We start from the raw sequence: 13,300 nt of genomic DNA, 5'->3' as shown, positions 1-13,300 counted from the left end.
GGCGACCTGTCCAAGGGTGTACCCTGCCTCTCGCCCGATGACAACCGGGGTAGGCTCCAGCTCTCCCCCGCGACCCTTCACAGGAACAAGCGGTTACAGAAGATGAACGAATGAATGAATGAATGAACTCCTCAATACGATGTGTGTATTTTCCTCATGGATGCATCATGGATCCTTTTGTTTATTTGTACAAATCAGAAGAGCTGAAAATACTCTCCAGCCTCTTGGTTTTATGAACTACTTGACTTGTGCCTAGTTTTGGTCTGACACAGCGGTTTGGAGAAAGCATTATATTTTATCAGATGACAGGACCTTTTGCATTACCATGTCAGAATTTTCCATGTGTGTTTTTTTTTGTTTGTTTTTTTCCCCAAAAGCCAATTGTGCGGTCACAAACTTTTTATTTCCCTGGAGTGCATCTGGATGTCCTCCAAGCTGTGAAGACATATCAAGGGCTCAAGAAAATGAAATTCTATCTACATTTATTTTGGAGCGATATTGCAAAGAGGTGAATATGTTTTGCTTAAAAGAATTCCAGGTTTTGAAAAAAAATAAAAATAATAGTAATCCCAATGTTATGTAATGTAATTTTTAGTCAGGAAGGCTAAGAACTTCCTCATGTGTGTTGTCTATAGAGATGTGCAAGTCTGCTCAACTATGCTGCAAGCTCAGGATGACCTCAATGTTATCACTTACATATAATATTTAGCTTCTATTTCCATACAATACATTTAATATGAAACAGCATGTATTGTCCCTCAACGCATGCAGAGACATACATTTCTATGATTTATGTGTGTGTGTTGGGAGTAGAGGGGTCCATTCGGTTCAGTAAATTTCATTAGTGTTGGTTTCAAAGGGGGAAGGGGAAGTGTTAATGGCACACAGTTTGAATACCATTTTGATGTCCTTCACACCCTGCCAAGAAACATTTCAGAGGAACACACTGAGCTCTTCCTGCTGAAATTAATGTGGGAACACAATGTGAGTTTGTCATTGTTTCCCCAATGCTGTCTTTGAGAACTAACTTTAAGGACCACTCTCTCTTTTTCAAGCCCCAGTTCAAATACAACAGGAGGTTTAAATGTTAATGATTATATCATTCCTTTCTGGCCTGCTAGGCAACACTGCAGCGTCCTCGTCAGCATGTTTTATGCCCCGTACTAAGCAACAGCCAAAACAAATGACAAAAGGGGAAATTGTTTTAAAAAGGTCTCTGAAGTCAAAGCAAGTCAACACAGATGCATCTAATTTAAAAGGCATCACAGGAAAATCTAATTTGAGAAGGATTTCTAAGACGCAATGAAAACATCCATGGGAGAGTCAACATGAGGCCAGCCAAAGGCAATGACAAAAACTGAAATAAAATTATGAGAGCATGGCAATAAGCGTTACTGATCAGCAATTGCCATCATTTCAAAATGCAGAAATTGCAGTGAAAATATTGGTACTTTAATACCAAGCACTAATATACACCACACATTTCCCCCAGTCTAATGAAATATGACAGAACATAGTACACTGCTTTTTTAAACATACATTTGCAAGCATTACAGTCATTTAATACCAATTTATTTTTAGACAAGATATACAGTGAGGTTGCTCAATATGTTAGAATATTTGAAATAGCCAGAGTAACTACAACATCCAATAATTGCTATTACATTCATGAATGTGTACATGTGTGGCTCTTAATGGTGTTTTTAGCCAAAGCCGAAACAAGCATTGTTATCGTTTGTTCAAAGCTGTATATTTAAGAGGTAACGGATCTTCAGTAGCCTTGTGATTATTGTGTGTTATATATTGTTATACTGTATATTTAATGTACTGGAATAAATGTTCCCACCACCTTATCACAGTAATATGAAAAGGTGATTTTACTTAGAGTCTAAGAGACTGAACAGCCTTCCAAAATGATTTGAAAAGAATTTGACGGCGTCAAATAAAGATATTTCCAATTGTAGACTGTATGTAAACAAACGTGTGGACTTTGTGGACTTAACATTGCCCGTTTTGTAAAGGACTGAAATCAATGCAACATGAATGTGTGCATAATACGGTGCAACTCTTATTGACACTTTCTACTAGTGCACACTACTTTACGGGTTAATTATTTACTAAACTGAAGTCTTAAGGAGGCAAATCAGAAAAAATGTAAGTACCAAAGTTAATTTGCAAAAACAACAGGTGACACACTCACACACATATAACATATAACCCAGACCTATTTACAGTATCTGTCCTTGCACTTGGTGCAGCTCATGTAAAGGCCTTGTATTACACTAACCTGTTGTCTCTTTTCTATCTCAAGCTTCATCCGCATGCTTAGGCACCTCAGAGTATCTTGGAAGGTCTGCCTCAGGGTTTTCTCCATTAGGAACTTATGAAAGGCTCCAACCACGCTGCCACACAGAAACACTACTGCATTCGACAGGAGCTACAGGAAGAGACACAGTAGTAGTAGATGTCAGAGATGTCAAATGGACAACACTCGTAATGCACATATGTTATAGGCTTCTCTCCGAAACTCAGATTCAGATTGATTCAAATGGTTTTACCTGGTTAGGAAGGTAAAGATGGGGCTTTTCGCTGAAAACTGTGAGGCGCAGGGAGAGGGCGATAATGTGGGACAGTGAGGAAATGACACTCAGCACCACAGCATACCACAACTGAAATGGTAGCATGGTGTACACTGTGAAGATGATGAAGAGGAAGAAAGGCACCTGGAAATCGAATGTAAAAGGTTCAGTCATTTTAAATGATCATGAAACGAAAACAAATGCTACTATATGTTGCATTTATTAATAGAAGCTTAAAAAAAAGAAGCATAAATACAACTTCTACACCAACTTCTTTACATCTATGTAGACTGTAGTAGTCGAGGAAGATTCCCTAACGAAATCCAATCTTCTGTAACCAGACGCACATGTTTGGGTCGCCTGGGAGAATCAAGCTATGAAAGACAAGAACATGTCCTTAATGTGAACCCTGGTGAGGTTACCTGGTCCCAAGGCAAGATGATAGGGCCGTTGAAGATGAAGGTGTATCCCAAGGTGAGGTGTGTGGCCCAGACAATCAGGCCTAGCAGACGTCTCCATCGCTGCGAGAGCATCTCGGTACACACCAGCACAAACACAGCTAGGAAGACACACAGGCTGCCACTCACCACGCTCACAAAGGCAGAATGTTTCTTTGGGCTCTAAACCAGAAGAAGCCAAATAGAGAAAAATAAATACACTTTTATTATTTTCATAAAGAGTGGGTGTCTTTCAGGCAGAATGGACAGTTAATTCCTCAAGAAGGTTTCCGGTGTTTGACACGTTGTTTTCGTTTACATGAACAACTCATTCAATAGTACTTCATAGAGTACTGCTGTATATGTATGTCATAATACTAATATGTACAGGCCAACTGTAACAGTCTCAAAGTACAGCGCAAGTTGTATCAACACTTTTATGCGCTTCAATCAAAAATCAAATATCATGGATCAAAAGCATTGTGTGTTATTGGTGAACTTGTACTCCTCAGTTAATCCTGAGGTTCAAATAAGTACATGGTGTCCCTGTGTATTCAACCTGTGCTCTGAAGCCTATGTAGGATTACTGAGATTATTATGTGTTTTGTTTTGTTTTGTTTTTTCCCTCCATATCTGTCTCTCTGTCATGTCCTGCTTGCTCCAGCTCTCCATTGTCTTGACTGAGTTATTGTACAGTTGGAGCAAGCACAAGAGAAAAATACAGTTTATTGCAAATAGAAGAAAAAAGAATTGTTAAAATGTGTGCAAAAAAAAGAAACCAGTTTGTGAGAACGAGTCTATGTTTGTGTGAATTTCTATTAGTGGATGTGCTGTGCATGTAAATGAGTGCTCTCTTTGTGTGCACATGATGTATAATCATCTTGGATGATTATAAGTGGGAGAGAGAGAGAGTGGGTGTTGGAGGAAGAACACGAGAGAAAACAAGGGGTTAAAAGACCACTCGAGAGTCAGACAGACGCTCAAAGTCAGTGTTAATAGATCTCTGTAGGGAGAAGGCCGTCTCTGCATTGTATGGTGAGCTTTCAGGTTACCATGGCAGCACTGGAAAAGGCCAGATCTCAACTAAAGCAGTTTTCACTCCCTGTGTAGCTGTGAGTCTTTACAAAACCTTTTTTTTTTATTTTTTTTGTAGGGGGGAAAAAGAACAATTACTTCACATCAACTGGAGGCAAAATCATGTGAACATATACAGCTACGATGTTTGAGACATGAAACCAGCCATATTGTTGAGCTTCTGCAGTCACAGGCTATTGATAAATAAGGTGTTTCTCAGACCGAGCTCAAAAGTGAACAATGCTTCAATTTACAGGCAACCCGTAAACAGCGAAGGCAGAGATAACGCTGCGGTGGCTGAAGATTTAAAATGTGTAAAATGACATCATGTGAGCCACATATTGAGGGTGTCAGTGTGTTATGTGATATATATATATATATATATATATATATATATATATATTCCACAAATACCCTCACAGCCCACAGCTCTTAGAAACAGGTAAGACCAGCTGCGTTCAAATAAAATTTAACACTGCTTTAACATCTCTCCATCCAACCCGAACACAAAACCACTGGTAGAAGTGGCACTTCAGTTCATCCATTTTATTCCTCTCAGCACTGCTCTACAATGCTCTACATCCGATGTCCATGACTGAAGAGGTGTTACATAAGGTGACAGTGACTTTTTTTGACACTGGCAGCTACTTGTTACAGCGACATCATGTCACTCCTTTGCAATTAACAGTGTTATTCAAGCTCCATCCTAACCAACATTTTCTTTTACCATGAAAATAAGCAGCGACTGATGGAATGTCAGGGGATAAATGGGGGAGTGAGTGAATTTTGCAGAAATAATAAAATGGACAAGACAGCTGAATGACAGAAAACAGTGTGTGTGTGTGTGTGTGTGTATGCGTGTGTGTGTGTGTTGAACACGGGCACACTGCATACATGAAGGATGCAGCCATTGTTTGAGTGAAACAAGAGAAAAATGGAGTGTGCCAGAGAGTCAGCAGCAACACAATAGAAGGAAGGTTAAGATGTTTTTTTTTTCCAACAGGGGAAAGTAATATAATCTACGATGACAGAAGATGTCAGTTCACTATATAACCTGCTGGAGCAACTGAACTTCTGCCTGCCACGGGGCCAAAATCAACACCACGCTGCCGATCAGCAAAAGTCTATGAGTACCTGCCTTTTCCTGTCTCAGTCAGAAGCACAATTACACTGACAGCTACATTGTTTTAACCACCGTTTTATGTCCGCCCTTGATTCCTTTTTTTTTTTTTCTTTTATTCATATATCAAGCAAAGAGAGAAGATTTTGGTTTTAACTGCTAACTAATGTATTTAACAGGGACAATGTGCCTCGGTGAGAAGACCAAAGCTCAAGTATCTTTTGTGTATTCTGAGCACTCTGCGACTGACTCTGACCTTTGATCTCACTGTGGACAAAGGCAATACAAATCCCCATCAGAGAAGAATCATTCGTATGATCAAACATTTACTTGCTTTTGTTTATCATATTCATACTTCTCTAACCTGTCCCCCTATATCGTCTTGAAAAAGGCAGCTGACTTCATTTCAGCAGTGCCCTCGTTCAATCATTCTCAGCAGCTGCAGAGTTATTTTTTTGCATTCTGACAGTCAACCTTGGAATTAAAATTTACCATCCAGTCAAATCCTGCTTTGTTAAACATTATGCTAGTGCCGCTTTTCTAATGTGTCACATTAATCCCCAAACGGCAACTCAGTGACTCTTTGCATTTAAATACATCATCATATCCTAACAATATTCTGACTGAGAATAATTAAGCTGACATGTCATAGCAGGAAAGGCACAGATGTGATTGATAACCAGATTCTGGTAAAGTGCATGAGTCAGTGTGACCTTTGGTGAAAGAGAGCTATTGTTAGGCAACTGCTATTACTATTAAGTAATTGCTATTGTTTGTAAGCCCTTTAAATCTTCTGCTATGATACAATATAGACTTTTGATCAGTGATATCCCCTGGAAGATAGCTAGTTTTAGACTCGTGAATTTATGCTTAAGAAAATCGTAAATTAGTTGATAATTATCTCCCTGTATTTAATTTGCTTATTTTATTTTTTAGGAGTGAGAGAGAAACAACATCAGTGCTAACTGTGGTCTTGTTTATGTTTATAAGGGCGTGTGTTTACGTTCATCAATAAGAGACATTGTGTTGACATCAGAGTCGCCCTGTTTATTCCAAGATAACCACAAAAGCAAATTGCTACAATTGTGTGTTTACTGGGAGAAGATAATTTAGATGCGCGAAGTGCATATTCCCAGATCCGACATTGCATTTAAGAGACCGTGTGCAGAAAAAAGTTTTCATGAAATGTCAATACTTTGCCTTGAACAAATCAGCTTCTTGTTGTGTCATTCCTTCCCCAATAGCACAATGTCTAATGTAATAAAATGGAAAATGTTATGGAAACTATGTAAGGGCACCACAGCGCCTCTTTTACTCTGTAACTTGGATCTGTGGAAACATACACTCCTCAGTTGATGTTGTTTATTACCTCACAAGGTACAAAATGTGAAAGTTCTTATTCTCAGCATTTTCCAGAGAAGTTCGGAAATTTGGTTACTTTAAAAAAAGTTACAATTAGCAATGCAAACATCTCTTTGAATATGTTTTCTTGTGTGCAGTGAAGAAAACTTACTTCATAGGCAAATAAATGAAATAGCCGCAAAATTTAAGGCACTCACATATTTGCTTATGATCAGTGACAGATAAGCCATCCCCGATTTTTAACAACCGCGTCTGTGACCAATGTGACATATTTTTTTTTTTTTAACAGTATGGATGTGAAGACTCACCAGTCCCAGGGCGAAGAAGAGGATGAGGAGAACTACACAGGAGAGCATGGAGAGGCACAGCAACACCACCAGCGGCTGATACTGGCTGTTGCAGGAGAATTTGCGGTACAGTGCCTCATTTTTCAGCTCCTTGTCGTTCAGTAGGTACTTTCCTTTGGCTGGCATGGCTAACACTTCTTACAGAGGCATAGCAGGTGTTAACGAGGAGCCCCGGAGAACAAAACTGTGTGTCTACGCAATTTATCCTTGCGTGCAAGCCAGAGCTTTGTAAAAAAAAAAAAAAAAAAGAAGTCCAGAGTTCTAGATTTGATAGGGGCCTTTTGCTAGCTCATGACGCTCAAGTGAAACTTGTTTCTTTCCTTTGGTGTGGCATCTTGATTGTTGTTGTGGCTCTCCACTAGTTGTTCCGTCTGTCTCTCTTTCTCTCTCTCTCGGTCTCTCTTGCCTGTATTAGTCCTTTTGTGTCTTCTATCCTCTGTCTGGTGTTGGCAAGCTCATTCGCTTCATCCTTTGCCAGCTACTGTTGCTCCCTCCACTGTGTTTGAGTACTAAGCCCGGGCTGGGAGACACAGAGGAGGAGGAGGGGAGGGGATTTTAAGAAAGGGGAGGAGAGGGGTATGCGGGAGGATAACAGGGGCTAGTAAAGGGACCAACAAAGGTCAACAGTGATCCCACCAGGGTTAGGAACGCAATGGAGCAAAGAGGTCAGCAGCCAAGTCCTTAGAGGCACCTGAAAGGAGAGGAAAAGGCAAGAAAATGAATGATGGAGAAAGAACACGCAAAAAAAAAAAAAAAAAGGTATCACTACTCAAGCTGTGCAAGGAAACTCTGAAATGAATGCAGGCATCACTAATGGACGTACATTACATAATATATGACAGTTAGTTGATTTTAAACAGTAATTTTGTTTATATTCTTAGACATACAAAGTCGTGACATATGAATCACTGGGAATACAAGGACATCACAAGCGTATTCATACCAAAACTCGACAATTTCCACAATCCGGAAAGCCCGGTCTGTGTCGGCCACAGCTTTGATAGGAAGCAGCCATAACGATGACCACGCTGGTAATGTGAGCAGTTGCTTTGTAGCCATTAACTGAACAATGCAACGTCATGGAATGAACTCCTATACAACCACACAAAATACTTCACTCTCCAGCCAGCTGAGCTAACAAACAAGACGGACCCACAGCTGAGGTTACAGCAATAAAAGGAAACAACAGCAACACAGAGCAAAGAGAAGTGGATGTGGTGTGTGAATTTATGCTACCCATAAATGTATGCCTTACGACTGAATGTAAACTGGAAGACGACCGGTAATTACCTGCTCATCATTCTGAGGATATTGAAGGATGATCAATATCAAAACAGCCTTGACAATTGGTGACATATTTAAGTTTGAGAGTTCCCATCTTTTTTTCTTTTATAATGGAAATCCAACTAAACAAAACAGAAACTGCGTCATTTATCGTAGAATAAAAACACTGGCTTGCTGAATGTCAGAAGCTGTATATACACAACAGAGTCTAAGGGAAATACCACACAATGTGGACATAATGTCCCTTATCTCTTCATTCCATTCAAGACCATTGGAAGTCCCACAGGTCCCCATAATTACTGTGCAATCCAAAGACACCACAGTCTGAAATGAGCAACAGAGCAGTGGAGATAAAAATACTGAAATTGTAAATTAAAAATTTAGCAATTCTCTGGAAGAGAGGAGAATACACTGGCTTGAAAATCATTAGAAACAATACAAAGTTCAAACTGCAAACTGTTCCCCCCCATGCTTATATCTCCATCCCAGCGTGCAGTGTGTTAGATACAGCTTCATGTTTGTTTCTGACATAGCAACTGCAACAGATGCTACATGCAATAAAAACAGCTTAGAAAGAATCGGAAAACAGGGCCGAAAACGTACACCGTTTCCCCGTGTGTAAGTGAAAAGTGAGCCACAGTGCTTCAGTCTGCCACAGTAAGCAGTGTGACGACTGGCTCAATGGCACTTTATTACCACTTTCAACTTTCACTACTGCTGCTGGACAGAACAGCATCGAGCCAGCCTGCTGTCCCCGGCATAATACACCGTCTGAAGGCAGTAAAAGCAATAGGGCAAGCAGGGAGGTAAAACAAAGCACACAGCAGTGGTGGGGGATTGTGCCCTCCACTTGCATCAATAAGAACCAGCTGGCCTATAAGAAGGAAACTCTGAGTAGATGTTTAGTGGCTATTTATATTGAGGGAATCATTTACTCCACACAACTAGTAAATACCACTTCTGATCTTAAACCTGAGAGCACCTGTATGCAGTGCCGATGTACATTCTTTAATGTATGTTACTATAAATGTCATCATAAATTGTGAGACAAAGCAGAAGTGAATATGTCAACCATATATGTATGTATGTACTTTATAATGACATGCAGGAACAGCATGCATCATTACTGATAGCAGATCACAAGGGAACTACTTCTTTATGCTGCTGCTTATTCACATTTGCAAAACTATATTCTTACTAAGAAGAAAACTTTACATTTAAATAAAACTGAAGCAATTCCCTATGTGTGATAGCTCACATTTGGGTGTTTAAGTTGAAATCCCGTCCCACTGATCACATCTGGGTTTTTATATTTCTTAGAATTTCTCACGCATTACAATTAAAAGTGACAAGACTAAACATGACCAGGAAACAACCTGAAATGCAAGCCAACATGCCTCCAAGCTTCCCTGCTCCAATTTTCCCCCCAGTGACTGCACACAACAAGGAAAGGAAGTCAAAGCTGTTGACTAAAATGTTCTTAAATCAATGATAGAGGCAGCCCGGGGACGTAAGAATTTAAGGGGCTTGGGTAGACCTCAGACAGCCATTCAACTCTGCAAGAACTCCCGTTTACCAGATGTAAAGGTTATGTTAAAGGCTTTTTATGCTTCAGCTCTAAAGTTACCATGGCAAAAAAGCAGCACTATTAGCCCTGTGGTTGTGCAGTAACAGTGAGCTGGGAGAGCAGACAAGGATGTACGCCTCAATAGAGCAGTCTCTCAGCAAGCAGGACTGACACCGTGTTGCATTGACTGCCAGGGCTTTCACTATAAAAGCTTGGCACTGAATCCTCTAGCAGCAGCTATACAAAACCAACTAATGTCACTGTGAGCTTTCTTCTGAGCTACAGGAAGGTATTGGCACTTGTGCCAAAGAAAAGAGGGGGTGAAGTGTAACAGAGACTGGAAGCTGTCCGAGTGCCTTTTTTTTTTTTGTGGACAGTTCAGGAAAATGACGACGGGACCATGATAGGAAACCAGGTTCACTCAAAACACTAGGGGGACAGCTTTCCTAAAGACAGTGGCTTAAGTTATCAAAATAAGGAAATATGCGAGTTATTTTTTATCAGTTAAGCATTGCTGTAAGATACTAGATCTGTGGTGATTTTGAAGTACGCACTGCATCAGTCTGCTTGTCAAGTACTGCTAATAACTTTATCTAAAGTGGCACTCGAGGTAAGAGAATTCTGACGGTAGCTGTATTAGTAAAACTATTAATGTTTTAATAAAGAAGTCAGCCAGTAAATTGCCTTTTTCTATCGTTTTCAATCCAGCAATTTTATGGTTTTATACTGCTTCACTTAACAGCAGAACAAAATGAAAGGAGCTGGTTACCTTGCAGAGAAATGGAGTGCAACTCCTTGCTTAGAGCTCATCATGCAATAGCTCGCTGTGATTGCTTCTTGCAATGTTTCAAACTGATCCACTGTCTTATAGACGCACCGCTGATGAATGACGGTGCTAAGATCCCAGGACAGCCATCTTGGCTATCGTCTGATGCGTTCTTTCCTGGAAATGTCACCACATACATCCGGTTCTATATTGTATTAAATATTGTAATACTTTCATCAGAGGGCTAAAGGCTAAGTCACCGTCGTGTTACCTCGGCAGTGGAAAGTCGAAAGTTTTTTATTTAAATAAAATAAATATTTAAATACATGTCTGTTTAGTCTTACAGGACTAATGAAAGAACATGAACAGCCACAGCTATTAGATAAAGAACTACAGGCTGCACTCGCTCAGCTTTTGGTGAGATGACCAATATCTTTCACTGTGCCCTGCTGTTGGAAAGTGCATGATAAAATGAGATTGTGGTTGCTCACGGAAGAAATTAAAATGTCAGTTAATGTCTGACAGTGGTTTGTTGTGTTGCCCTTTCGAGTTGTGACTGTGACCCGTTTTAAAACTGTTAAACTTTGGGAAAGACTCATAATAAATATCGCAGCAACACAAAGAAAAAATAGATAAGAAGAATACGTCCATTAGTTTTATCTGATGTACTGCACTTAATGGTTTGTATGTATTGAGAGTCTAATCCACAAGAGACCATTTGATTATAATTGCTATTTATACTATACTGATCTATGGCAACCCAAGCAGGCTGTTAAGCAACAGACTGACATGTTTAGCCACTCAGGAAACAAAGCAGGCGTAGGTATCTGCTGGGCTGACTAAAAGCGCCAAACTATTCCAGAACAGGAAGCAATTGAAGAGGGTCTGTGAAGGAGCCTCTGAGTATTTGGACAGTGACGCATTCTCTAGTGTCTTGGTTTTTTTAGTTTAGCATATTATTCAATGACTGACTTTCAGCCTGAAGGGTATTCATTTATCTGGAATTAATTGGAATTTGACTGAATCTTACTGAAGGCTGGGGGATTTTAAGGGATTTTCATTTCAAGGAAGCATAAAAAGTTTAAAGTTGAATGCCTCCTGGAAAAGGCCAATTCACTCTCCTCATGCTAAGCAATCACCACCACTGGTAATAAACCAATCTAATCTAAAGATCTGGTCAGATCAGTACCAAACGTACACCCTGTTCAAAGCCTTTTCATAGTGAGCAAACACGAAGGTCTGGTACCAAAACAAATCACTCTGCTTTTATGATCGCCTTTGTGTTGGCATTCAATAAGCCAAGGGACAAAGAGTGACCTCTGTTAAAGAAAAGAGAACCGCATTTCTGAGCCCATGTCGCACAGATTCAGGGTTAAAGGTGATGTGGGTGGAGAAAGGCTAGAGCTAGACCAATAGAATAAGACATCAGCTATAAAGCTGACTAGCAAGGAACCAAGTATTTAAATAAGGAAACTTTAAAATGTGTCTTTTGCTCTATTAATAATAATTTCATTCGGTCAACATGCCTATTTTAAACAGTGTCTCAATCCACATTTCTCTTGCTCACATTAGACATTTTAATACCTGGTTGTTAGAAACACTCCGACTTAAATAATACTGTAGCGTCGTTAGCGGACGTTAAAAGGATGACTAGGAGATGATCGCAAACCTTTCCTTTTTTACAGTACTCGTAATAGTTACTGTCGGCCGTAACTACGCCACAACAACAACAACGACAAACTTATCCGACAGTTCTCAGTTGTTCCTCCGCGCCCCACTCATAACCCCCGCAGGACTCTGTCTTCCTCACACTCAACCCGCCCCCTCGCTTTCTCATCCAACCACATACCTGCCCCTACCATACACATTCACAGACAGTCAGAAATCACAGGACTTAAACATTATAACAAGAATGAATGCTTGTTCCCTCGTACTTGCCCACATGTGGATTCTCGTTCTTTGTCCATCTATTTATTTTTTTTCTTTTACCATGTATTTTGAAATGTTATTTTCTGTCAGTACCAATCCTGTTCAAGCCAGACTAGGTCGCGGTACACTAGATACTATGATCTTGCAGCTTTCCCATACACAAGCCTTTCCATAAACCGATGACGGATGTATGTACTGCAATGCACCCGGTGGATTAGATTAGGCTCCTTGTCCTTTCCCATATCTCCTGCTCTCCTCCCAGTACTGTCTACTGGTATTGAATTAACCGCATTCACCAAAAGGAGCTGCTGATACCTAACAATATTAACAGGACGCTATTTCAGCACTGATTTAAGCTTTAAATGCCATTGCTTACAATAAATACAGGAAGTGCAAGCAAAAGCCCCACGTGCTCGGAAGCAGGCCATTACTGCTCGAGCGTTTCACATTTACTTTTACAAATCCGGCCCAAGTCACACCACCACAAGTGAAGCCATCAGTTTTTCTGCTTGACACAAATAGCAGTCCTAAGAGGTTTATTGATTTAAAGATACATAGAATTTAGATATAAACATATCAGCTATGGAGCAAATTCAATATTGAAATAGAACTGATTGAATTAATCTGACTCATTTCCTTCTCATATGCTGTTTGGATTTGAAAACACCTGCACGCTCATGCCGTCTATCAGTCACCCAAGCCATTATTGGCATAATATTAATCATATCCGCATAAAATGAGAAGAAGCTCAGAAGAGTGGAACTGTATTTGGCAACAAGTGGCTTCTTTTAACGTTAAACTTGCTGCCTGAAGGCTAGACTTTTAAGTTACCACA

The 13,300-nt window shown here is 40.0% G+C and overlaps 1 protein-coding gene across 3 annotated transcripts in view; it reads right to left on the bottom strand.

Moving 5' to 3' along the window:
* The window catches only part of adcy7 (adenylate cyclase 7), a 46,099-nt gene that overhangs the window by 17,508 nt on the left and 15,291 nt on the right, over positions 1 to 13,300 (bottom strand). For all 3 annotated transcript variants that reach the window (XM_084541531.1, XM_084541529.1, XM_084541530.1), the window contains exons 2-5: positions 6,881 to 7,610; positions 3,002 to 3,199; positions 2,559 to 2,723; positions 2,288 to 2,437 (exon numbers count right to left, since the gene is read on the bottom strand). In XM_084541531.1, coding sequence (XP_084397657.1) covers positions 2,288 to 2,437; positions 2,559 to 2,723; positions 3,002 to 3,199; positions 6,881 to 7,045 — 678 coding nt within the window. In that variant the 5' untranslated portion in view covers positions 7,046 to 7,610. The remainder of the gene's footprint in view (positions 1 to 2,287; positions 2,438 to 2,558; positions 2,724 to 3,001; positions 3,200 to 6,880; positions 7,611 to 13,300) is intronic.

Source organism: Chelon labrosus (assembly GCF_963514085.1).
Source record: "Chelon labrosus genome assembly, chromosome: 3".
In the NCBI taxonomy this organism is placed as follows: domain Eukaryota; kingdom Metazoa; phylum Chordata; class Actinopteri; order Mugiliformes; family Mugilidae; genus Chelon; species Chelon labrosus.
The sequence above is the reverse complement of the archived record's forward strand: the minus strand, read 5'-3'. Positions and strand labels throughout refer to the sequence as shown.